The sequence below is a fragment of the Aegilops tauschii genome, chromosome 3 (genome assembly GCF_002575655.3).
Source record: "Aegilops tauschii subsp. strangulata cultivar AL8/78 chromosome 3, Aet v6.0, whole genome shotgun sequence".
Lineage (NCBI taxonomy): Eukaryota > Viridiplantae > Streptophyta > Magnoliopsida > Poales > Poaceae > Aegilops > Aegilops tauschii.
Window position 1 is genome coordinate 83,745,985 of NC_053037.3, and position 23,464 is coordinate 83,769,448.

A 23,464-nucleotide genomic window follows, 5' to 3' on the forward strand; every position below is an offset into this window, starting at 1 on the left:
GATGGTCAATGTTCATCACATAATAAACGAAAAATATTACTAATATATAAGCAAAATTTTGAAATATGAACAAGCAAGGACGGAAATTCTGCACCACCAAGCAGTAGAAGAATTGTCGAACTGACTCTTCACACTCCCGCTAACTTCACCGGCAGAACTTCTTGTAGGAAAATCAGAAAATATATAGACCTGCAACAAACTTCATCTCAGCTAAATTAGCAAAATGGTTGTACTCCAGTATAAGTTGAGGGAAAAGGGGATGGGGGTGGAGAGCATGTGTATTCATGTACCTATCCCAATCTTTGCTCATCCAAAGCAATGTGTGAAATCCCGGGCATAGTTGATGGCAAGTAGACATATGGCTTTTCACTCCTCTCCTAACTTCAAGATCTCACCAATGTAGCTTTCTTAAGAAGAGAGTGCAACCTGAATTTTGTTTTTGCTTTATGCAGCCTATCCATGTGTAGTGAAATATATCAATTTGCAAAAATGTACAAGATTCATGAAAACAATAATCATCAGAGTTACTTCCATATCAATTCACAGCATGTGCAGTACCGAAATCTGTCATCTTTGAGAGTAATAAAATCAACCTTTATTCATGGAACATCGATGAAATAGTTATATACAAAATATTCAATCTGAACTACACAATATGTGGTTTGATACATCTTAGTAGCGGACATGAATTCTTTCTGCTCTGTCCTCTGATACCTCCACGCCCATCTCCATCTGCTAGCCTGTAGTACAAAATCAAACAAGATCAGACTAAATTAAACCACTCCACTGTCACTAAGGTGCGAACAAATTAGAAAATAAAGCACCTAGCTCATTGGATTATCACTCAAAATAAAGGTAATGTCGAAGTAACTATTCGTTCATCAAACGAAATGCAGAAATAGCTTACGTGCTACCGACTCCTTCCGGGCCTTGGTGAGCCTGTCCTTGAGCACCAGGGGCTTGGCCTGCACGGCATGGTGCCCAGAGCTCTTCTTGTCGATAAGGCCCCAGAGCGTCTCGGGATCGCGCGTGGCTGCGAGTCAGTGATGAGGACCAGGCTCGAGTTGGCCTGATATCTGTACTGCATGAACCGCGTGTGCGCCTCTGCACCCCCTCTCAGGTTCGCTACCTCGCCGCTGTGGAATCGGGATGACTGAGGGGCGGTCAGGTGGGGATCGAACCAACATCAGCTGCTAAAGTTTTGGAAGCTAGGGTTTGAGAAGGGGAGGGAGGGGTGTGTTGGTTGTTACCTGTAGGTTAGACGGCGGTGAAGCTAGCTAGGGCGGCTAGTGGCGCCGTTCCTGCAGTCTCGGGTGGCATCGTCGACATCGGAGACAGAGAGGGGGGGATGAATTTGGGGGCAAGGAAGGCTTCGGTGTTAGATCAGGGGAGGAACTAGCCGCCAAAGGAGAAGAGGAGGCATCGAATGAGGGAGCGACCGGCGGGCTAGGCATAGAGCTCAGCCAAATGGGCCAAGGAAAAGGCCAGGCGACGCCGCCGCACAACTGTCAACTGGTAAAGGAGCAGCACACATGTGGAGGAGGCGGCTGGAGTAGTGCTGGTAGGCTGGGGAAGAGCGGCGGCCGAGGAGAAGAGATAACCGATCTGACCACGGAAGGAGGAGCGACGCACTTCTTTTTCCAGATGTGTGCGTACGGTCTGTTCATTTTTATAGATGACATGGGCCAAACCCATTTGCCGAGTTTACGACATACGTCTGAATTTGTTACCGGAGAAGCGGCCCAGTAAAGTGCCGTGCTTGGTGCTCCGCGGAAATAGCCCAGGCGGAATTGGAAGGACATCTAACGGCCGAGAACTCCCACCAGAGTACATCCAATGGTTAAAAATGTTAATGGTGTGAGAGGGCTTGATTAGTGCTCAGTTTTAATGTCTCTAAATGATGGACTCATCTGGAATAACTTGGGTTTAAGGTTTTTGATGTCCAAGCAGAATTCCCACTTAGTACGGGCGAAGGCTAGCAAATAGGTTGAGAAGCGGCCATCTAGAGAAAAACAACGGTCATGAACAGGCATTATGCATAAGTAACATTGGACACTAGCATGTGTAGGATATGAACACCATGAACATAAATATCATAGAGGCTATGTTGGTTTTGATTCAACTACATGCATGAACATGTGCCAAGTCAAGCCACTCGAACATTCAAAGGAGGATACCATATCATCATACTACATCACAATCATTTTAACTCAATGTTGATATCCAAGATAAATAATTATCAACCCCTAGCTACTTATGCATGGCATCAGAAACTATAATCCCTAATTGTCATTGCAAACATGTTTAATCATAATGGGCTGAATCATGGATACTAGGTTAAACATATTTACAAAAATAGAACAAGTCGAGTTCATACCCGTTTCTCTCTGCCACGGCCAGTTCATCAAAATCGTCATTATTGCCTTTCACTTGCACGACCGAACGATGTGACATATAATAATGGTGCAAAAGTGACGTGGACTAAGCTGGAATCTGCAAACATTTTATTCAACAGGAGAAGACAAGGTAAAATGGCTCTTTGTTAGATCAACAATTATGCATATGAGAATCACTCAACATTTTCATCGTGTCCTTCTCCTTGATATGACTCAAATAAAAAGAAAAGAAATTCAGAGAAACACACTGCAATATTTTTGGAGATTTTGGTTTTCTTGAACAAGCAAATAAAAGGGAAAAGCAAAAACGAGAAAAACTATTTACACGGGAAAGCTCCCAACAAGCAAAAGAAGAACAAGGAAATCTTTTGGGGTTTTATTTTTAGTGCTACAGCTAACTACTCTAGAAAGAAAAATAAAAAAGAAGCAGAAAATATTTTTTTATTTTCTCAAGGTTTTTCAAACACACAAGATTAAAGCAAGAAAATAAATTTAACATGGATAATACAATGAAAAAGTGTGAACACCGACAACTGGAATGTAATGTGTGAAGATGAATGTAATGTCGGTGGAAATACGTACTCCCCAAGCTTAGGCTTTTGGCCTAACTTGGTAATCAGTCAGTAGCCTGGATACAAGTCGGGGTGGTAGCTCACGGAGGCTCTCGGTGCGGATGCCTTGGCCTGTCGTGCAGCCACAACCGCCGCGTTGTGAGCTCGGGCCTCGCTCTCAAGAACAAAATATCTTCCCTTGCTATGATAATCAAAGAGAGCAGGCACAGTCAAATATGTGTACACCACGGATTCTTGATTAAACATCAATTTATAGGTGAAATTAGTGGGGTCACCTCTAAGGATCTTATGACGTTTCATAGCATCAAAATCTAAATACCGCGTGGGTAGAATAGCGCCATAGGGCAAAGGTGAAGCACCCAGCTCTCTTGCTAAACGTGTGGCATAAATTCCACCATAGAAATAACCACTTTTAGCATTGTGTTGCAACCTGCGTGCAACAATCGCTCCAAGATTATAACTTCTGTCACCGGTGAGAGCGGTGCGTATGAGGCTCAAGTCTGGAACACAGAGTGTACTACAATCTTGTTTGCCTACTATACATTTTCCATTAAATAATGCAAAGTACTGAATTGCGGGAAAATGAATGCTCTTTATTCTACCTTGCGTCACTCCCCTCGTCTCACCATAGCAAAGGCTAGTACAAAATGCTTGGAACTTAGACCTTGGTGGTTCATCAAGCAAACCCCAGAACGGGATTTTGCAGTGGTGAGCAAATCTCTCTAGTGATATGGTAAATGAATTTTCATACAGTTTAAATGACACCCTAGACTCACGGGGATGGAATTTAAATCCTTCGACAAATGATTCAGTGAGAGTGTGGTGCTGATTGCACTTATCTAAAATGTAGGGACCGAGGCCGGCATTGTGAACATATTGCTCAAATTCCTCCTTAATGCCCACACGCCCCATATAATCGTCGCATGGCCATAGACATGTTTTGGTGGTGGCATCTCATATGGAACTTTCACTTGGTTCAACATAAGACCGACGAACGGAGCTGTCACTAAAAGATGCCTCCGAGGATCTCCTCTTCGAAGACCTCCTTCCAAAGAGGTTCATCATATTCGCGTACAATTTTCTAAAAAAAAATTGGATGACAAAAATTTATCAACAAAACTTTACAAGATTGATATCAACTACTCATAGGGATGCCTAGAGGCCATAGCAAGCATTCAAATTAATTAGAACTCTAAGAATTCAACATGCAAGCTCATCTACAACAGCACCAAAAGTAGCTAATTATTCAAAATATAAACCACTAAAGCAAAAAATAATTGGACAAACGTAGGAGTCACATACCAAGCAACAATCCCCCGAAACAGTTTTGAAAACGGAGCTTCGAGCAAAGAGATCGAAATCCGCGGGTTTGAGAGCAAGAACACGAGAGAGAGAGCAATGGTGATTCTTTCTGGAGGTAGGTGATGAAGTGGTATGAAGGGATAAGTGAGGGGGCCCATGTGGGGACAACAAACCCACCAGGGCGCGCTTGGGGGTCTTGGCACGCCTAGGTGGGTTGTGCCCACCTGGTGCGCCTCCCTTTGATATTATTTGAACCAAAAATTCTTAAATATTCAGAAAAAATCGTATTAAATTTTCAGAGCATTCTGAGAACTTTTATTTTTGGGTCATTTTTTATTGCACGGGAAATTCAGAAAACAGACAAAACATGACATTTTATTTTATTTAACTAATAAAAACAGAAAACAAAAGGTAGGGACAGAAGGTAGTGCTTACTAAATTCATCAACTTCATACCTCTCAAAAACGATCCATTAATAAGGTTGATCAAGTCTTATTAACAACCACTTTCGATTAGCATGAAACCGAAGAACTTTCATAAATCACTAAGTTACCTCAACGGGGATATGAATGTCCCCAACAATAAGCATTTCATATTTCTTTTTAACAGTAGGTAGAGGTAGTTGAAAACTTCCAATAGTGATTGTCAGAGATTGTTTCTTCGGAAAGTGCACCGTATGCTCATTACCATTAATATGAAAAGTGACCTTGCTTTTATTGCAATCAATAATAGCCCTGCAGTATTCAAGAAGGGTCTACCAAGGATAATCGACATGTTGTCGTCCTCGGGCATCTCAAGTATAACAAAGTCAGTCAAAATAGTAACATTAACAACAACAACAACGGGCACATCCTCACAAATACCGATAGGTATAGCAATTGATTTGTCACCCATTTGCAAAGATATTTCAGTAGATGTGAGTTTATTCAAATCAAGTCTTTAATATAAAGAGAAATCCATAACACTAACACCAGCTCCCAAATCACATAAAGCAGTTTTCACATAATATATTTTGATGGAGCAAGGTATAGTTGGTATTTGCTACCTCTTGAGCACTGCATTGGTTTTTCCCTTGAAGAGGAAAGGGTGATGCAGCAAAGTAGCGTAAGTATTTCCCTCAGTTTTTGAGATCCAAGGTATCAATCTAGTAGGAGGCCACACGCAAGTCCCTCGTACCTACACAAACAAATAAGAACCTCGCAACCAACGCGATAAAGGGGTTGTCAATCCCTTCACGGCCACTTGCAAAAGTGAGATCTGATAGAGATGATAAGATAATATTTTTGGTATTTTCATGATAAAGACTAAAAGTAAAGAAAGCAAAATAAACGGTAATAGAAATATAGTAGATTAATATGATAGAGAATAGAACCGGGGGCCATAGGTTTCACTAGTGGCTTCTCTCAAGATAGCATAAGTATTACAGTGGGTGAACAAATTACTGTCGAGCAATTGATAGAATTGAGCATAGTTATGAGAATATCTAAGCATGATCATGTATATAGGAATGATGTCCGTGACAAGTAGACCGACTCCTGCCTGCATCTACTACTATTACTCCACACATCGACCGCTATCCAGCATGCATCTAGAGTATTAAGTTCATAAGAACAGAGTAACGCTTTAAGCAAGATGACATGATGTAGAGGGATAAACTCAAGCAATATGATACAAACCCCATCTTTTTATCCTCGATGGCAACAATACAATACATGTCGTTTCCCCTCCTGTCACTGGGATCGAGCACCGCAAGATTGAACCCAAAGCTAAGCACTTCTCCCATTGCAAGAAAGATCAATCTAGTAGGCCAAACCAAACTGATAATTCGAAGAGACTTGCAAAGATAACCAATCATACATAAAAGAATTCAGAGAAGGTTCAAATATTGTTCATAGATAATCTTGATCATAAACCCACAATTCATCGAATCTCGACAAACACACCGCAAAAAGAGTTACATCAAATAGATCTCCAAGAAGATCAAGGAGAACTTTGTATTGAGATCCAAAAAGAGAGAAGAAGCCATCTAGCTAATAACTATGGACCCGAAGGTCTGTGGTAAATTACTCACACATCATCGGAGAGGCTATGGTGTTGATGTAGAAGCCCTCCGTGATCGATGCCCCCTCCGGCGGAGCGCCGGAAAAGGCCCCAAGATGGGATCTCACGGGTACAGAAGGTTGCGGCGGTGGAAATAGGTTTTCGTGGTGCTCCTGGATGGTTTCGGGGTACGTAGGTATATATAGGAGGAAGAAGTAGGTCGGCGGAGCCACAAGGGGCCCACGAGGGTGGAGGGCGCGCCCAGGGGGGTAGGCGGGCCCCCTTGCCTCGTGGCCTCCTCATTGATTGCTTGACGTCCACTCCAAGTCCTCTGGATCACGTTTGTTCCAAAAATCACGCTCCCGAAGGTTTCATTCCGTTTGGACTCCGTTTGATATTCTTTTTCTGCGAAACACTGAAATAGGCAAAAAAAACAACAATTTGCACTGGGCCTTAGGTTAATAGGTTAGTCCCAAAAATAATATAAAAGTGTATAATAAAGCCCATTAAACATCCAAAACAGAATATATAATAGCATGGAGCAATCAAAAATTATAGATACGTTGGGGACGTATCAAGCATCCCCAAGCTTAATTCCTGCTCGTCCTCGAGTAGGTAAATGATAAAAACAGAATTTTTGATATGGAATGCTACCTAGCATATTCTTCAATGTAATTTTATTTATTGTGGCATGAATGTTCAGATCCGAAAGATTCAAGATAAAAGTTTAATATTGACATAAAAATAATAATACTTCAAGCATACTAACTAAGCAATTATCTATTCTCAAAATAACATGGCCAAAGAAAGTTCATCCCTACAAAATCATATAGTTTGGTCATGCTTCATTTTTGTCACACAAGAATGCTCTCATCTTGCACAACCCCGATGACAAGTCAAGCAATTGTTTCATACTTTAGTAATCTCAAACTTTTTTCAACTTTCACGCAATACATGAGCGTGAGCCATGGATATAGCACTATGGGTGGAATAGAATATAATGATGGGGTTTGTGTGGAGAAGACAAAAAAGGAGAAAGTCTCACATTGACGCGGCTAATCAATGGGCTAGGGAGATTCCCATCAATTGATGTCAATGCAAGGAGTAGGGATTGCCATGCAACGGATGCACTAGAGCTATAAATATATGAAAGCTCAACAAAAGAAACTAAGTGGGTGTGCATCCAACTTGCTTGCTCACGAAGACCTAGGGCATTTGAGGAAGCCCATTGTTGGAATATACAAGCCAAGTTCTATAATGAAAAATTCCCACTAGTATATGAAAGTGACAAAACAAGAGACTCTCTATTATAAAGATCATGGTGCTACTTTGAAGCACAAGTGTGGAAAAAAAGGATAGCAGCATTGCCCCTTTATATATATTTTTTGGGCCTTCTTTTTTTTGGCCTTTCTCTTTTTTTGGGACAATGTCTATTAATGATGATCATCACACTTCTATTCATTTACAACTCAATGATTACAACTCGATACTAGAACAAAATATGACTCTATATGAATGCCTCCGGCGGTGTACCGGGATGGACAATGACTCATGAGTGACATGTATAAAATAATATGCAAGGTGGCTTTGCCACAAATACGATGTCAACTATATGATCATGCAAGGCAATATGACAATGATGATGCGTGTCGTAATAAACGGAAAGGTGGAAAGTTGCATGGCAATATATCTCGGAATGGGTATGGAAATGCCATAATAGGTAGGTATGGTGGCTGTTTTGAGGAAGATATAAGGAGGTTTATGTGTGATAGAGCGTATCGTATCACGGGGTTTGGATGCACCGGTGAAGTTTGCACCAACTCTCAAGGTGAGAAAGGGCAATGCACGGTATCAAAGAGGCTAGCAATGATGGAAGGTTGAGAGTGCGTATAATCCATGGACTGAACATTAGTCAAAAATAACTCACATACTTATTGCAAAAATCTACAAGTCATCAAAAACCAAGCACTACGCGCATGCTCCTAGGGGGGTAGATTGGTAGGAAAAGACCATCGCTCGTCCCGGACCGCCACTCATAAGGATGACAATCAAAGAACACCTCATGTTTCAAATTTGTTACACAACGTTTACCATACGTGCATGCTACGGGACTTGCAAACTTCAACTCAAGTATTTCTCAAATTCACAACTACTCAACTAGCACAACGTTAATATCACTACCTCCATATCTCAAAACAATCATCAAGTATCAAACTTCTCTTAGTATTCAACGCACTCATATGAAAGTTTTTATTATACTAATCTTGGATGCCTATCATATTAGGACTAATTTTATAACCAAAGCAAACTACCATGCTGTTCAAAAGGACTCTCAAAATAATATAAGTGAAGCATAGATCAAATATTTCTATAAAAATAGAACCACCACCGTGCTCTAAAAGATATAAGTGAAGCACTAGAGCAAAAACTATATAGCTCAAAAGATATAAGTGAAGCACAGAGAGTATTCTAATAAATTCTGATTAATGTGTGTCTCTCCCAAAAGGTGTGTACAACAAGGATGATTGTGGTGAACTAAAAAGGAAAGACTCAAATCATACAAGACACTCCAAGCAAAACACATATCATTTGGTGAATAAAAATATAGCTCCAAGTAAAGTTACCGATGGACGAAGACAAAAGAGGGGATGCCTTCCGGGGCATCCCCAAGCTTTGGCTTTTTGGTGTCCTTGGATTTACCTTGGGGTGCCTTGGGCATCCCCAAGCTTAGGCTCTTTCCACTCCTTGTTCCATGATCCATCAAATCTTTACCCAAAACTTGAAAACTTCACAACACAAAACTCAACAGAAAATCTAATGAGCTCCGTTAGCGAAAGAAAAGAAAACACCACTTCGAGATACTGTAATGAACTCGTTCTTTATTTATATTGGTGTTAAACCTACTGTATTCCAACTTCTCTATGGTTCATAAATGTAACAACCCCAGTGTCATGCTACAGTAATCCCCTGTTAATGGTGCCATGTCATCATGTTACTGTTGCTAATCTTCACTTGATCCAAATCACATCTCAAATTCAAATCCAATCTAAAAGTCAAAAATTCATATTTGCCAAACCTGAAAACTAAAATGTTCAAGGTGTGGCAAATAATCCCTAGGTATTTTTCATGTTGGAACCAACCTCTTTTGGATTCCGAAAGTGCTCCTGGAAATTATTTAGTGGTCCAGCAACATTTAAACTTAGCCTTTTCTATTTATAAAAATGGTTAGGCAACTCCTTTTGGCCCCGAGCTTTTTTGTGTCTCCTAGAAATAAGGTGCTTGATTTATGTGACAAGTCTCATCTCTAGCAAAACTCATTTAGTTTTACAATTAAATAGAAAACAGTAAATAAAATAAGGAATAGAAAAGAAATGTATTAAAAGGCTAACCTAGTGTTACAATGGCCCAGCCCACCTACAGTGGCCCAGCCCACCTCTCCTCTTCTCCCTCCTCTCGCTACAGGAAAACGGAGAGGGCGTGGCGGCCATCCCGCGGTCGTGGCCGTCCCCCAGCCACGTGCGGCCATCCCCGACCCCCCCTCTTGGTTAAAGAGCACCCCCCGGAACGCTAGATCGAAACCCTAGCTTAATTCCCCTCGCTCCCTCCCTCACCATCATCGTTTTGGACGCGCTCGAGCTCGTGGTCGCCATGGCCGACCTCGTCGACGTGCCCACCGTCATCCCCGCGCCTTGAGGTCGCGTCCAGGAGCTCCGACGAGTTCGCCTACGTCCTCTACGTCCACCCGTTCGAGCTCGACGCCTCTGCATCGTACAGATCGAGCTTCATCTTCCTCGGTCGCCGCCGACATTCTTCTACAAATTCGTCTGATCCTGCGCTCCTAAGCTTCCACCGGTCCTACTTGTGCCTTCACGGCGAGCTACTCCTCCGAATCTCCCTTACCGCGGTCTCGATCCGTCACCGTAGTCGCCTCTACGAGTCGGCGGCCGCCATGGCCGAAGCTCGGTGTACGCGTACGCGCCCCTACTTCGCGCTGCAGTGCCGCCGCCGCCGCCGGTTACGCCTCAGACGCCTCCCCTCCGTTGCCTACAGCTCCGCCGGCCAGCCGCGCTCCGCCCCTGGGCCTCGCCGACTTGCTTGACGCCCCTCCCACTCGCTAACTGCGCCGGCCGGCCGTGCCGTGTCCGTGCGCCCGCCCCGTGCCCCGTACTGCTGCTGCCGCTAGGAACTGCTGCTTCCCGCGTGTGCCCGCCATCCCGCGCCTCTGCTACCGCTGCTGCTCGCTGCTCCTGATGTTGTGTGTTGCTGCTGCTGCGCCTCGCCGCTGCGCCCTGCCTGCTCGCTGCTCCTCTACTGCTGCTGCTGCTCACTGTTGCTACCTACCCCGCGCCACAGCCACCCGCGCCGCAGCCCCTGCCCTGGTCCGCTGCTCGCCTGGCAGCTGCCGTGCTCGCCCCTGGGCATGGGCATGGCCACCGCACAAGCGTGCGTGCGTGCCAGCCACGGTGGCCGGCTATGCCCTGGCCGGTCCTGTGTAGTTTAATTAGTGTGCGTGTGTATTAGGTTAGTAGTGGGCCAGTGTTTAGATTAGTCTATTTACTACTTAGTCAAATGTGCATTTGACATGTGCCCCCCACTACTAAATTAACTAGATAAATAAATCGGTTAAAAGAGTAGTCCATGACACGCGGGCCCCTTTGGCCATGTTGACTAGTCAACATTGTCTTAGTCAACCGCTGACCATGCACTATTGACTTTGACCCTGGCCCCACATGTCATAGACTACGGATGGCTATCTCCGCGTATTAAACATAATTGCACTGTTTAAATTTCGATTTAATATATTCCAGAGAATGTAGAAAATGTTTTAAACTTTAGAAATTCATAGAAAATAAACCATAACACGGATGAAAATGTTTTCTACATGAAAGTTGCTCAGAACGACGAGACGAATCCGAATTCGCGGTCCGTTTACCTGTTAGATGCCTCTAACTATCTGAACATGGAACATTCCCCCTCCGGTCATTTGTCTGACACAGGTCCGGAACCGGGAAACATTCCCGGTTGAATTCCCCCTTCACCTATTCGTGTAGACATACGTTAGGTCACACCCGGCACGTCGTATTACCTTGTTATGATTTATGATGCTATGCTTGCTTTATATTTATTGTTTCTCCCCCCTCTTCTCTCTGGTAGACCCCGAGACCGATGCCGCCCTTGTGATCGACTACGTCGACGACGACCCTTCTTCCCTTTCAGCAGAGCTTCCAGGCAAGCCCCCCCTTTGATCATCCCGATATCGTCCATTCCATTCTCTCATGCTTGCATTAGATTTTGCTACTGTAACTGTTTGCTCCTATTCTGATGCATAGCCTGCTTTTGTATCCGCTGTTGTACCTTACCTGCTTATCCTAAACTGCTTAGTATAGGCTGGTTAGTGATCCATCAGTGACCCCCACCTTGTCCTTGTTGCCCCTGCTTCATCATCGAAGACCCGGTCAACGGGATCGAAGACCAGGCCTCGGCACCGCACATCACTTTCCTCTTAGTTGCTCGACACTACTGGGTTACTATCGAGTGCCGAGGGTGAGACCTCATCAACACTTCTGATGATAACCCTGTAGTGTAGCTATTCGGTCGTGGTCATCAAGGGTGATTCCGCCTTAACCACTTCCAATACGACTCTGTCGTGCAACCCCTCAAGTGTGAACCTCGAGGGTGGATCCTCTTACGTTCACCTTGATGATTACATCGAGTGGAATTCACCGGGGGTGATTCCTCGGGTTTTCCCCTTGATGTTTGGACACACGGATACTTGGACTTTACAACTGTTACTTGGAAAGGCGGGTCGACCCTGAGGGGTACCCGCGAGTGATGTGGAGATGGGTTGACCTTGAGGGTACCCGAGAGTTGAATACGAGGCGTGGCCGGGCATTCTTAGCCCTTGCCGCAAGTCCTCAAGACGGGGCGACGGGGTCACATCTTTTGTGAGTCTCTGCTCGTGACCGCACTACCAACACACTAACGGTTTGGATATTTGATCCGAGGGGCCTCTGGCCTGATAGCACTAACCATCATGTGGGCATAGTATGGGCGTTCTGCGTCGTATGCATCAGCCGAAGCTTAATAAACGTCAGTGACTGAGCGGCACGCGCCGGGTTGGACTGCGTAAGCACCTGCCTTTTTGAAGGAGGTAGCTAGGTCTGCTCACCGGCCGCCCTCGCAACGTGTAGGAGTTCCCGGGGCGATGGCCCATGACCTCTGGGGGCATATGTTTAGTCCGGCGTGCTGACCTCTTTATTAAGCCTAGGTCGGGTTGCGGCGTATTGTTTGGCCGAGGCCGGGCATGATCCAGGAAAGTGTGTCCGGCCGGAGTTAATCGAGCGTGGTGGGTAAGTTGGTGCACCCCTGTAGGGAAGAAAACATCTATCGATAGCCTGTCCTACGGTAACGGACACTTGGGGTTGTATCCCGATCGATACAACTAGAACTGGATACTTGAGGTGATAACTGGATAGTATGGCTCTGGGATTGCTTTCTCGCAGGGAGTCGAGAAAGGATCTCTGGCCGAGGTTGATAACACTACTACTACTACTTTACTTTATGCTACTCTTATCTCTGTTCTGATGCTGCAAGATGCTTGGTACTGCTTGAAGATGCTAGTCTTCGATAGGCTAGGCTTTCCCCTTCTCTTCTGGCAGTCTGCAGTTCAGTCCACATATACTACCCATTTCATTGACACCGATGCATATGTAGTGTAGATCCTTGCTTGCGAGTACTTTGGATGAGTACTCACGGTTGCTTTGCTCCCCCTTTTTCCATTCTTCTCGGATGTTGCAACCAGATGGTGGATCCCAGGATCCAGACGCTACCTTCGACGACGACTGCTACTACACTGAGGGTGCCTACTACTACGTGGAGACCGCCGACGACCAGGAGTAGTTAGGAGGCTGCCAGGCAGGAGGCCTTGCCTTTTCGATCGTAGATGCTTTTGTGCTAGCCTTTGTAAGGCAAACTTGTCTAACTTATGCATGTGCTCAGATATTGTTGCTTCCGCTGACTCTTGTGTTTTCGAGCTGATGTATTCGAGCCCTCGAGGCCCCTGGCTTGTAATATAAGGCTTGTATTATTTTTAATTTGTGTCTAGAGTTGTGTTGTGATATCTTCCCGTGAGTCTCTGATCTTGATTGTACACATTTGCGTGTATGATTAGTGTACGATTGAATCGGGGCGTCACAATAAACTCTATTACTAGCCATAGATTCATCAAAATAAGCAAACAACACACGAAAAACAGGATCTGTCAAAAACAGAACAGTCTGTAGTAATCTGTATCTAACGCAAACTTCTGTAACTCAGAAAAATCTACCAAAATAGGACGACCTACATAATTTGTTTATTGATCTACTGCAATTGGAATCTGTATTTTATCACGTTCTGGTGATTTTTAACAATTGTTTTCGTGAACAGAAAGTTTCTGACTTTTTCAGCAAGATCAAATGACTATCATCCAAGAAGATCCTATAGGTTTCACTTGGCACAAACACTAATTAAAACATAAAAACAAATCTAAACAGAGGCTAGATCAAATATTTATTGCTAAACAGGAACAAAAAACAAGGAACTAAAATAAAATTGGGTTGCCTCCCAATAAGCGCTATCGTTTAACGCCCCTAGCTAGGCATTGAGATTTCGATGATGCTCACATGAAAGACAAGAATTGAAGTGCAAAAAGAGCATCGTGAAACACGTGACAAACACGTCTAAGTCTAACATACTTCCTATGCATAGGCATCTTGTAGGCAAATAAATTATCATAGCAAGCAAAAACTAGCATATGCAAGGAAGCGGAAGGAAACAATAGCAATCTCAACATAACGAGAGGTAATTTAGTAACATGAAAATTTCTACAACCATATTTTCCTCTCTCATAATAATTACATGTAGGATCATAAGCAAATTCAACAAAATAGCTATCACATAACATATTGTCAACACGATCCACATGCATGCGAAGTTGACACTCTTCCAAAATAGTGGGATTAACATTAACTAAAGTCATGACCTCTCCAAACCCACTTTTATCAAAAATTTCATAAGATTGAACATTCTCCAAATATGTGGGATCTAAAGTTGACACTCTTCCAAACCCACTTTCAATAATATTGCAAACACCATTATCAATCTCATATTCATCATGGGGCCTAAATAAATTTTCAAGATCAAAAGAAGAATCACCCCAATCAGGATCATTGCAACAAGTAGTAGACATAGCAAAACTAGCATCCCCAAGCTTAGGGTTTTGCATATTATTAGCACAAGTGATATAAAGAGAATTTATAGTAAAATCATTGCAATCATGCTTTTCATCGAAGGAACTATCAAGTATGGGTGCAATATCAACGATCTCATGTTTAACATATGGAACTATAGAAAATTCATCCTTATAAATATTGGCATCATGGCCACAAGAATAGCAAGCATCATGTTCATCAAGGGATATTTCAATCAAATCATCGGAATCATAATTATCTATAGATTCATGTATATCATTATTTTCTTCCTCCATAGACTCCTGCAAAATATTAGCCTCTTCTTGGACAGCGGAGGAGTCCTCAATATATGGTTTAACATAGGCATTAGAAGCATAATTATCATAAAAATATTTAGTATGGTAAAATTTTCAGATTTGTAAAGAGTAGCATCATATGTTTCAATCAAAGAAGCAATTTCATAAGCACCCTTAAAAGCAACAAATTCTTCAATTTGTTGAACATCATAGTAATTATAAACACCCATAGCATACGAAGATACGATTCCATTATCACTAAACTCACATTGGTAGGGAAGGTGTTTCTTAAGATTTTCAGAGCAACAAGTAAAATCATAAGTTTCACAAAGATTCCAAGCATAACACATCAATCTGTTTATTTGATCCCATAAGAGTCTCCCCTTTTCAGACAAACGGTGACGCACAAAATGAGCATGCTCATCTAAAGATTTCCCATCAACTAGGCTAGTTGGGATTTCAGCACGAGCGCATAAGGATCGAAGATGATCCAAGTAGAACACTTTAAGTGGAGCAATATCAATAGATTTTTAGCAAGCAAAGATGCAAGCAAATAGAAGGCACATGGTAACACAAGCAAACAATAGATCTGACAAGAAAAAGGCAAACGAAAAAGAAGGCGAATAAAATGGCAAGGGTGAAGTGGGGGAGAGGAAAACGAGAGGCAAATGGAAAATAATGTAATGCGAGGGATAAGAGTTTGTGATGGGTACTTGGTATGTCTTGACTTGTGCGTAAACTCCCCGACAACGGCGCCGGAAATCCTTCTTGCTACCTCTTGAGCACTGAGTTGGTTTTTCCCTTGAAGAGGAAAGGGTGATGCAGCAAAGTAGCGTAAGTATTTCCCTCAGTTTTTGAGAACCAAGGTATCAATCCAGTAGGAGGCCACACGCAAGTCCCTCGTACCTACACAAACAAATAATAACCTCGCAACCAACGCGATAAAGGGGTTGTCAATCCCTTCACGGCCACTTGCAAAAGTGAGATCTGATAGAGATGATAAGATAATATTTTTGGTATTTTTATGATAAAGACTAAAAGTAAAGAAAGCAAAATAAACGGTAATAGAAATAATGGTAGATTAATATGATAGAGAATAGACCCGGGGGCCATAGGTTTCACTACTGGCTTCTCTCAAGATAGCATAAGTATTACGGTGGGTGAACAAATTACTGTCGAGCAATTGATGGAATTGAGCATAGTTATGAAAATATCTAGGCATGATCATGTATATAGGCATCACGTCCATGACAAGTAGACCGACTCCTGCCTACATCTACTACTATTACTCCACATATCGACTGCTATCCAGCATGCATCTAGAGTATTAAGTTCATAAGAACAGAGTAACGCTTTAAGCAAGATGACATGATGTAGAGGGATAAACTCAAGCAATATGATATAAACCCCATCTTTTTATCCTCGATGGCAACACTACAATACGTGTCGTTTCCCCTTCTGTCACTGGGATCGAGCACCGCAAGATTGAACCCAAAGCTAAGCACTTCTCCCATTGCAAGAAAGATCAATCTAGTAGGCCAAACCAAACTGATAATTCAAAGAGACTTGCAAAGATAACCAATCATACATAAAAGAATTCAGAGAAGATTCAAATATTGTTCATAGATAATCTTGATCATAAACCCACAATTCATCGGATGTCGACAAACACACCACAAAAAGAGTTACATCAAATAGATCTCCAAGAAGATCTAGGAGAAGTTTGTATTGAGATCCAAAAAGAGAGAAGAAGCCATCTAGCTAATAACTATGGACCCGAAGGTCTGTGGTAAACTACTCACACATCATCGGAGAGGCTATGGTGTTGATGTAGAAGCCCTCCGTGATCGATGCCCCCTCCGGCGGAGCGTCGGAAAAGGCCCCAAGATGGGATCTCACGGGTACAAAAGGCTGCGGCGGTGTAAATAGGTTTTCGTGGTGCTCCTGGATGGTTTCGGGGTACGTAGGTATATATAGGAGGAAGAAGTAGGTCGGCGGAGCCACGAGGGGCCCACGAGGGTGGAGGGCACACCCAGGGGGGTAGGCGTGCCCCCTACCTCGTGGCCTCCTTGTTGATTGCTTGACGTCCACTCCAAGTCCTCTGGATCACGTTTGTTCCAAAAATCACGCTCCCGAAGGTTTCATTCCGTTTGGACTCTGTTTGATATTCTTTTTCTGCGAAACACTGAAATAGGCAAAAAACAGCAATTTGCACCGGGCCTTGGGTTAATAGGTTAGTCCCAAAAATAATATAAAAGTGTATAATAAAGCCCATTAAACTTCCAAAACAGAATATATAATAGCATGGAGCAATCAAAAATTATATATACGTTGGAGACGTATCAGTATTCCCGGATCTCCAAGTTTTAGGTACTCCATTTTTAAAAGTATAATTAGCAAGCATGGTGGAGATTTCAGCTTTCGGTATTTTACTCTTATTGGTGATGATGTCTTTCATGTACTTTGCATAAGGTGGCATTTTCAAGATATCAGCCAAGCGATTTCGCAAAAAGACTGGCCTCAACATTTCAGCAAAACATTCAAATTCGTCATCATCTTTCTTTTTAGTTGACTTAGGTGGAAAGGGCATAGGTTTTTGAACCCATGGTTCTCTTTATTTACTATGTTTTCTAGCAATAAAGTCTCTTTTATCATATCGTGTATTCTTGGGTTGTGGGTTATCAAGATCAACTGCAGGTTCTATCTCAACATTATTGTCTGGTTCTTTCTTATTTGTTTGAGTATCTTCATGAACCTCATCATTATCTTTTTCATTATTAGAAGGTGAGTGTTCATTACCAGACCGAGTTTCAGCATCAGAGATAGAAATTTCATTATTATTATCAGGAGGTTTTTCTACTTCAGGTTCACTAGAGGCATGCAAAGTCCTATCATTTGTCTTCTTCTTTTTTAGAAGGACTACGTGCATCAGTGTTAACTCTTTGAGAGTCTTGTTCAATTCTTTTTGGGTGTCCCTCAGGATAAAGTGGTTCCTGAGTCATTTTACTTCCTCTAGTTGCTACTCTAACAGCAAAGTCACTTATATTATTATTCATTTCATCTTGCAACTCTCTTTGAGATTTAGCAACTTGTTCTAAATGGGTTTGAACCATAGAAGCATGATTTCCCACACCTCTAACATCATTTGAAATTCTAAATAACAAGTCACTCAAGCGAGCAATCATATCAGAACTGTATTTCAATTGTTTCATAACATTTGCAATGAAGTGATCTTGTTTTCTAATGTAATTTTCAAACTCATAAAGGCATTGGCTAGGGTGCATATTGTGAGGATTGTCATTATCATTGAATTTCATTAGAGAATTTACATCTATCACCTTAGGTGGTGGTGGTGTATCAAGCCCAGGTATTTCTTCAATAGGAGGTAAATTTTTGACATCCTCAGCTTTAATACCTTTTTCCTTCATTGATTTCTTTGCCTCTTGCATATCTTCAGGACTGAGATATAATATACCCCTCTTCCTTGGAGTGGGTTTAGGCGGTGGTTCAGGAAGAGTCCAATCATCATAATTTTTCAAAATGTTATCCAATAATTCTTCAGCTTGCCCAATAGTTCGTTCCTTGAAAACACAACCAACACAACTATCTAGGAAGTCCCTAGAAGCATCGGTTAGTCCATTATAGAAGATATCAAGTATTTCATTTTTCTTAAGAGGATGATCAGGCAAAGCATTAATCAATTGGCAAAGCCTCCCCCAAGCTTGTGGGAGACTCTCTTCTTCAATTTGCACAAACTTGAATATTTCCTGTAAGGCAGCTTGTTCCTTATGAGCAGGGATTTATTTTTCAGAGAAGTAATAAATCATATCCTGGGGACTACACACACAACCAGGAGCAAGAGTATTGTACCAAGCTTAGCATCACCCTTTAATGAGAACGGAAATAATTTGAGAATATAGTAATAGCGAGTCTTCTCATCATGAGTAAAAAGGGTGGCTATGTCATTCAACTTAGTAAGATGTGCCACAACTGTTTCAGTTTCATAACCATGGAAAGGATCAGATTCAACCAAAGTAATTAACTCTGGGTCAACAGAGAATTCATAATCCTTATCATCAATGAAGATAGGTGAAGTAGCACTACAAGAAATATCTCAACTTGTGACCCTCACTATTGGCCGCTGAAAGGTCATAGTTTTTCATTTGCGACCTTTTTTGACCAAAAACAGAAGGTCAAAAGCTGGCGGTCATAAACTGAAATTAACGACCTTCTGTAAAAGGTCGTTGGTTCTTCGACCAAAATTTTGGTCACTAGCAGCCTCCCCAAGCCACGTAGGATCCAGCGTGGCAAGCTGACGTGGATAAGATTCAGCCCGGTCCAGTTTTGCCTTTTATATGGGCCAAGCCCACTGATTCAGCCCATTTCAATTTATTTTCCCTGTTAGTTCTGATCAGCAACATGGGCCAGGCCCAACAATGCGGCCTTTTCTCTTCGTTTTTGTCAAATGATGTTTTCCCGTTCAAGTCAGGCCCAATATTTTCAAGCTTTTTCATTCCTGCACCTTGGCCTTTCCACACTTATTTCTTTATGTTTTATTTTTTACCTAAAATATATTTGTCAAATATAATTTGGGCCTTGGCCTCTTTACGGTCCAACTTCAGCCCATTTCACGAACATTTTCAAACTAGCTTGAATAAAAATATGAATCAAGTTACTACCAATTAGCTGAGTGTTACAGAAATATCTCAAATCACACATTCTACAAATTTCCGTCACATCCGTATTTTATACAGGTCCAAGCAACCTACATCATGTTGTATTCAAGCGTACAGCTGCTGAAATACTCCAGGATAGTTAAAAAAATAGAACTAGCTAGCCTATCTGGTACTTTACAGCAACCAAACATGTAATCTGCTTAATGGAAAGATTTCTTCTCCAAGTCCCGCTTCTCCCTTAGCAATGACAGGTTGATGCAAAACATCTGAGCATTCAAAAGAGAAGAAAAGGTATGTTACTGATAGAAGAAATATTACAGAGTACTTTTAAAATAAAAACTAAAGATACACCAGTATATTATCATTCTACTTATTATTATTTTTAACCAAATCATTCTACTTATCTAGAATATGGCTATTCATCAAAATTGGGAATTGAACTGGCACATATGACAGACTTAGCAGCAAACAAGCATGGAATGTTTCACATACATGACAAGGTTTAAAAACCATCATTCAAAGTTACAGCAGATCGAAGTTCCATTTGAGTATAAGGAATAACATTCATATTCAATCAATAGTACCTATTAAACTACTAGGTGCATGATTGAATTAAACAGACACTAGCTATTCATCTTGCCATCTACTGTAACAGAGAAACTATGTCAAAGTTAATTCAGGTTTACTAATGTGTGTGTCACATGATACAAGCATCAGGCATAAGGACATCAAGCATCAGGCCCATATCAGTTTAGCAAGATGAGTACATACCTTTGTGTCGATGCAATGGATGGAGCTGTAGTTGAACATATGGTCCGCATCATCGTTGACACTGGACGTCGCATGTACTTGTCCATTTAGAAGTATGCCATGCAAAATGTTACACAAGCAGGTATTAGCATAAAGTAGAGATTCTAAAATACATGCAAGCTTTAGATATGAAGGACCAAGCAAACTATTCTTGAAAATATCTGAAGTTACAGAAAAGCATGTATTAGTGAATTAGCACGAACATGAGTAGATCACATAACTAAGTACAATTCAAAATCCAGGAAAGAGAGAGCTCACCGCGCCATAACTAGACACGTTCCAACATAAAAGAAAAAGCAATTATAGAGGTGTGACTTCAGGTACAAACATAGCAAGGCCACAACAGCCACACAATCACTTAACTACAATGATTCTTCCTACTAGCATCCTTAGAAGTGAAAGCTTCTGCTAACCAGTCTATTACTTCATAATGTCATGGCATGTCAATATATTCAGTAAAATAAATATAGTAGTAGGTATGTAGGACAACAACATGCATTGCCCTTATCACACAAGAGGAGGCTCCCAATGTATCTACCAACAGGAATCTTAAAACACATCCATCAACTCTTTTCATTATCTTGGCCAAGTTAATACTCACTCACTTAGCTATTGCATACCCACAAGTCAAAATAATACAGCACAACAACTAAACAACCTCGGGCATTGTGGATTCCGAGTCCAGCGAAGAATGAACAGGCAAGTTTTGTATATACCGAGGTTCTTGTCGAGGGTGCGGGTGAACTCATGGAGCGCCGGGGCACCTTGAGGCGCTATTTGAGGATGCGGCGCTGGCGCTGGATGCGCATGACCTTGGCCCACTTGACGAACCGGTGGAGGTCCTTCTTTGGCTGCAGGGCGCCACCGGTGCCGAACTACTTCGGCCTCTTCTCGAACAGCGGGTTCACCACCTTGTCCTGCAACCACACACCAACGCAACCCAGTCAGATCACACACGCCAGGACCGGGAGATTCCAAGCAGGTGTTATTTCTGCCATTTATTAATTACACATGCAACACTTATAATACCAATATAGTCAATTCCCACGAGCTAATTGATTAATATAACATTGTCATAGATCTAGCATGAAAGAGTCAAAACTTGTCTGACATATCATGAGCACACTTATAGCAAGCGTAAATGCAAAAGGCAATCTTCCGATGTGGCATAACTTGTACAAGTAGAAATCAGGTTCAATAGAGCTCATGTAGTCCTATGTGACGACCATCCAGAATGGATATGTAAAGCAATTTTGGTGTATAACAAACAACGCACAAGCCCAATAGGTATATGTAATAACATTTCTTACAACGGATATGTAAACTTGTCTTACAAGGACACTAGGAGCACGACAACCGCCAGGACGAAGCAACACAAAATGGAACTAAGCCAGCACATGATGATGACACTACCAATCTAAGCTATTCAGTACTCGGACAACATAAGTTTACAAGCGTACAGCTGCAGCATCACTAGAGCAACGGCTCTAGGTGATCAATTACTATCTGTGCTGTTTTACAACACATCTGCAGACATTTTTACAAGCAGAAGATAACACATACAAAGGACACAAACAGATACATAATAATACAAGTAATCAGAATACAGTAGCAACAATTGCAGTACCGCCATAGCATTGCAGGATAGAAATCACATAATACTGGTAGGCACACTATTTCAGCAGGGGAAACAAACAATATATTATATGATAAGAAAGGCATATATATCCTGAGTGTTGTCCATGGCGGCCATGGCTCAAAATCAAACGGAAAGACGACTACAGGAACAAAACACACAGGAGACGGGGCCTAGGAGGAGCGGAGCGTCACTGTGGGGGTGTTGCTGGAGTCGATCGAGCCCGACAGCGAACAGAGACGGCGAGAGGACACGTTGACGGAGACGGAGCTCTGTCCGTGAAGCAAATGAAGCAGGGGATGCCATGGCGAGGAGGCAAACGGCGGCGACTCTTGGACTTGGGCGAGGCTTCGGCTTGGCGGCACAGGAACGGCGAGGAGGGACTTGGCATCGGGGCGGCACGTTGCAAGGTCGGGGACGCGAGCGTCCATGGCGGCAGAGTGCACTGTTTGAGACAAAGAGAGAAATTGAGATGTGTGAGAGAGAAAAAGGAGGAAGAAGGATAGCACCGGAAGAAGGGTGGCACTCATCTGCGGGCCCCGGCAAGTTGTGGCTGGTGGTCGCCGGCGGCGGCGTGCAAAACCACAGGAGGAGCTCCTCTCGTGGGGCTCGGGTGCGGGGAATCGTGGGAGGAGGCTGCAAGGACAGCGAGGTCGCTCGCTCGATCTCCTCGGGCGTAGAGGTGGCCGGGAGATGCGGGGAGGGGAGGGAGGACGGCGAGGTCGGGGGTGGGAGGGAGAGGACTGGATCGGGAGGGGGCGGGTACGGGAGGAGGTGGCGGTGGCGGCGGGGAGATTGGGAGCAGGGAGATAGATGGATGGATCTGATCTAGGGTTTGGGTTGCGGGGGTTTTTTTTTTCTATAGATAGATGGATGGATGGATGTGGGATGGATATATGGATGGATGGATGTGCGCCATGTCATCGATCCGTGGGAAGAGTTTTGATTGGTTCGAAAAATCAGTGATTTAAAATAGTTTCTAAGTACTAAAAATAGAGGGGTTTTGTGAAGTAACTATCAAAACTATTTTGCAAAAGGGCATCACACAAATTTTCACTCAAGTTAGACCACATTTTATGGATGAGCACCAATTTGTATGTATTTCTGATCTTTCTATCTATTTTTAATCATTTTTTGAGTGCCCAAAATAAGTTTTTTTGTGAAGGACCTATCATATATTTGTTGTGAAATTGGACAAAATCATTTTTATAAAGTATTAGGCCATACTTAATGTAAAATTGACCAAATGGTTGGGTGTCAAGAGTTTTGATGCACCTCTCGCGAAAAAGACAAATTTCTGCCGATTAAGCGGGTCAAATTTGAACTGCACCTGCCTCATAGTTTGTGCGTTATTTTTTCCAAAAATCCTTTCTAGGTACATAAGTATCTATTTAATCAGATAAACATCAAAATTTTTCCAAGATTCAACCACTAGCTAGGAACGGTCAAGCCCAACGTTTTGACCGCATTTTGAAACGGGCATAAAAAATTAAAATTAAAATCAA

At 42.5% G+C, this 23,464-nt stretch overlaps 1 protein-coding gene and 1 long non-coding RNA gene across 3 annotated transcripts; both read right to left on the reverse strand.

The window, feature by feature from the left end:
- Nucleotides 1–572: 572 nt before the first annotated feature.
- Nucleotides 573–2,179, reverse strand: LOC109775043 (uncharacterized). The gene is made up of 3 exons (XR_002235737.3): nucleotides 1,251–2,179; nucleotides 908–1,153; nucleotides 573–740 (listed from the first exon to the last, which is right to left on the reverse strand). It is a non-coding gene; the product is annotated as an uncharacterized lncRNA (long non-coding RNA).
- Nucleotides 2,180–19,474: 17,295 nt separating this feature from the next.
- LOC109777458 (uncharacterized) lies at nucleotides 19,475–22,759 on the reverse strand. Of its 2 annotated transcripts, none has more exons than XM_020336092.4 (4): nucleotides 22,154–22,759; nucleotides 21,040–21,240; nucleotides 20,285–20,361; nucleotides 19,475–19,779 (listed from the first exon to the last, which is right to left on the reverse strand). In XM_020336092.4, the coding sequence occupies exons 1-4, from the start codon at nucleotides 22,263–22,265 to the stop codon at nucleotides 19,714–19,716; spliced, it is 456 nt and encodes a 151-aa protein (XP_020191681.1). In that variant the 5' UTR covers nucleotides 22,266–22,759; the 3' UTR covers nucleotides 19,475–19,713. The 2 variants fall into 2 exon arrangements, with proteins under 2 accessions (XP_020191681.1, XP_040259475.1); XM_040403541.3 differs by having other exon boundaries at nucleotides 20,285–20,364; nucleotides 22,154–22,736.
- Nucleotides 22,760–23,464: the final 705 nt, after the last annotated feature.

Excerpts from the sequence above, each read along its gene's own strand:
- LOC109777458 (XM_040403541.3), bottom strand. The coding sequence starts at position 22,265 with ATGGCATCCCCTGCTTCATTTGCTTCACGGACAGAGCTCCGTCTCCGT. Across the intron at positions 20,365-21,039 it reads CACCCTCGACAAGAACCTCG|AAGTACATGCGACGTCCAGT; the intron begins GTATATACAAAA and ends TTCTAAATGGAC. Across the intron at positions 19,780-20,284 it reads TCCATTGCATCGACACAAAG|ATGTTTTGCATCAACCTGTC; the intron begins GTATGTACTCAT and ends TTGAATGCTCAG.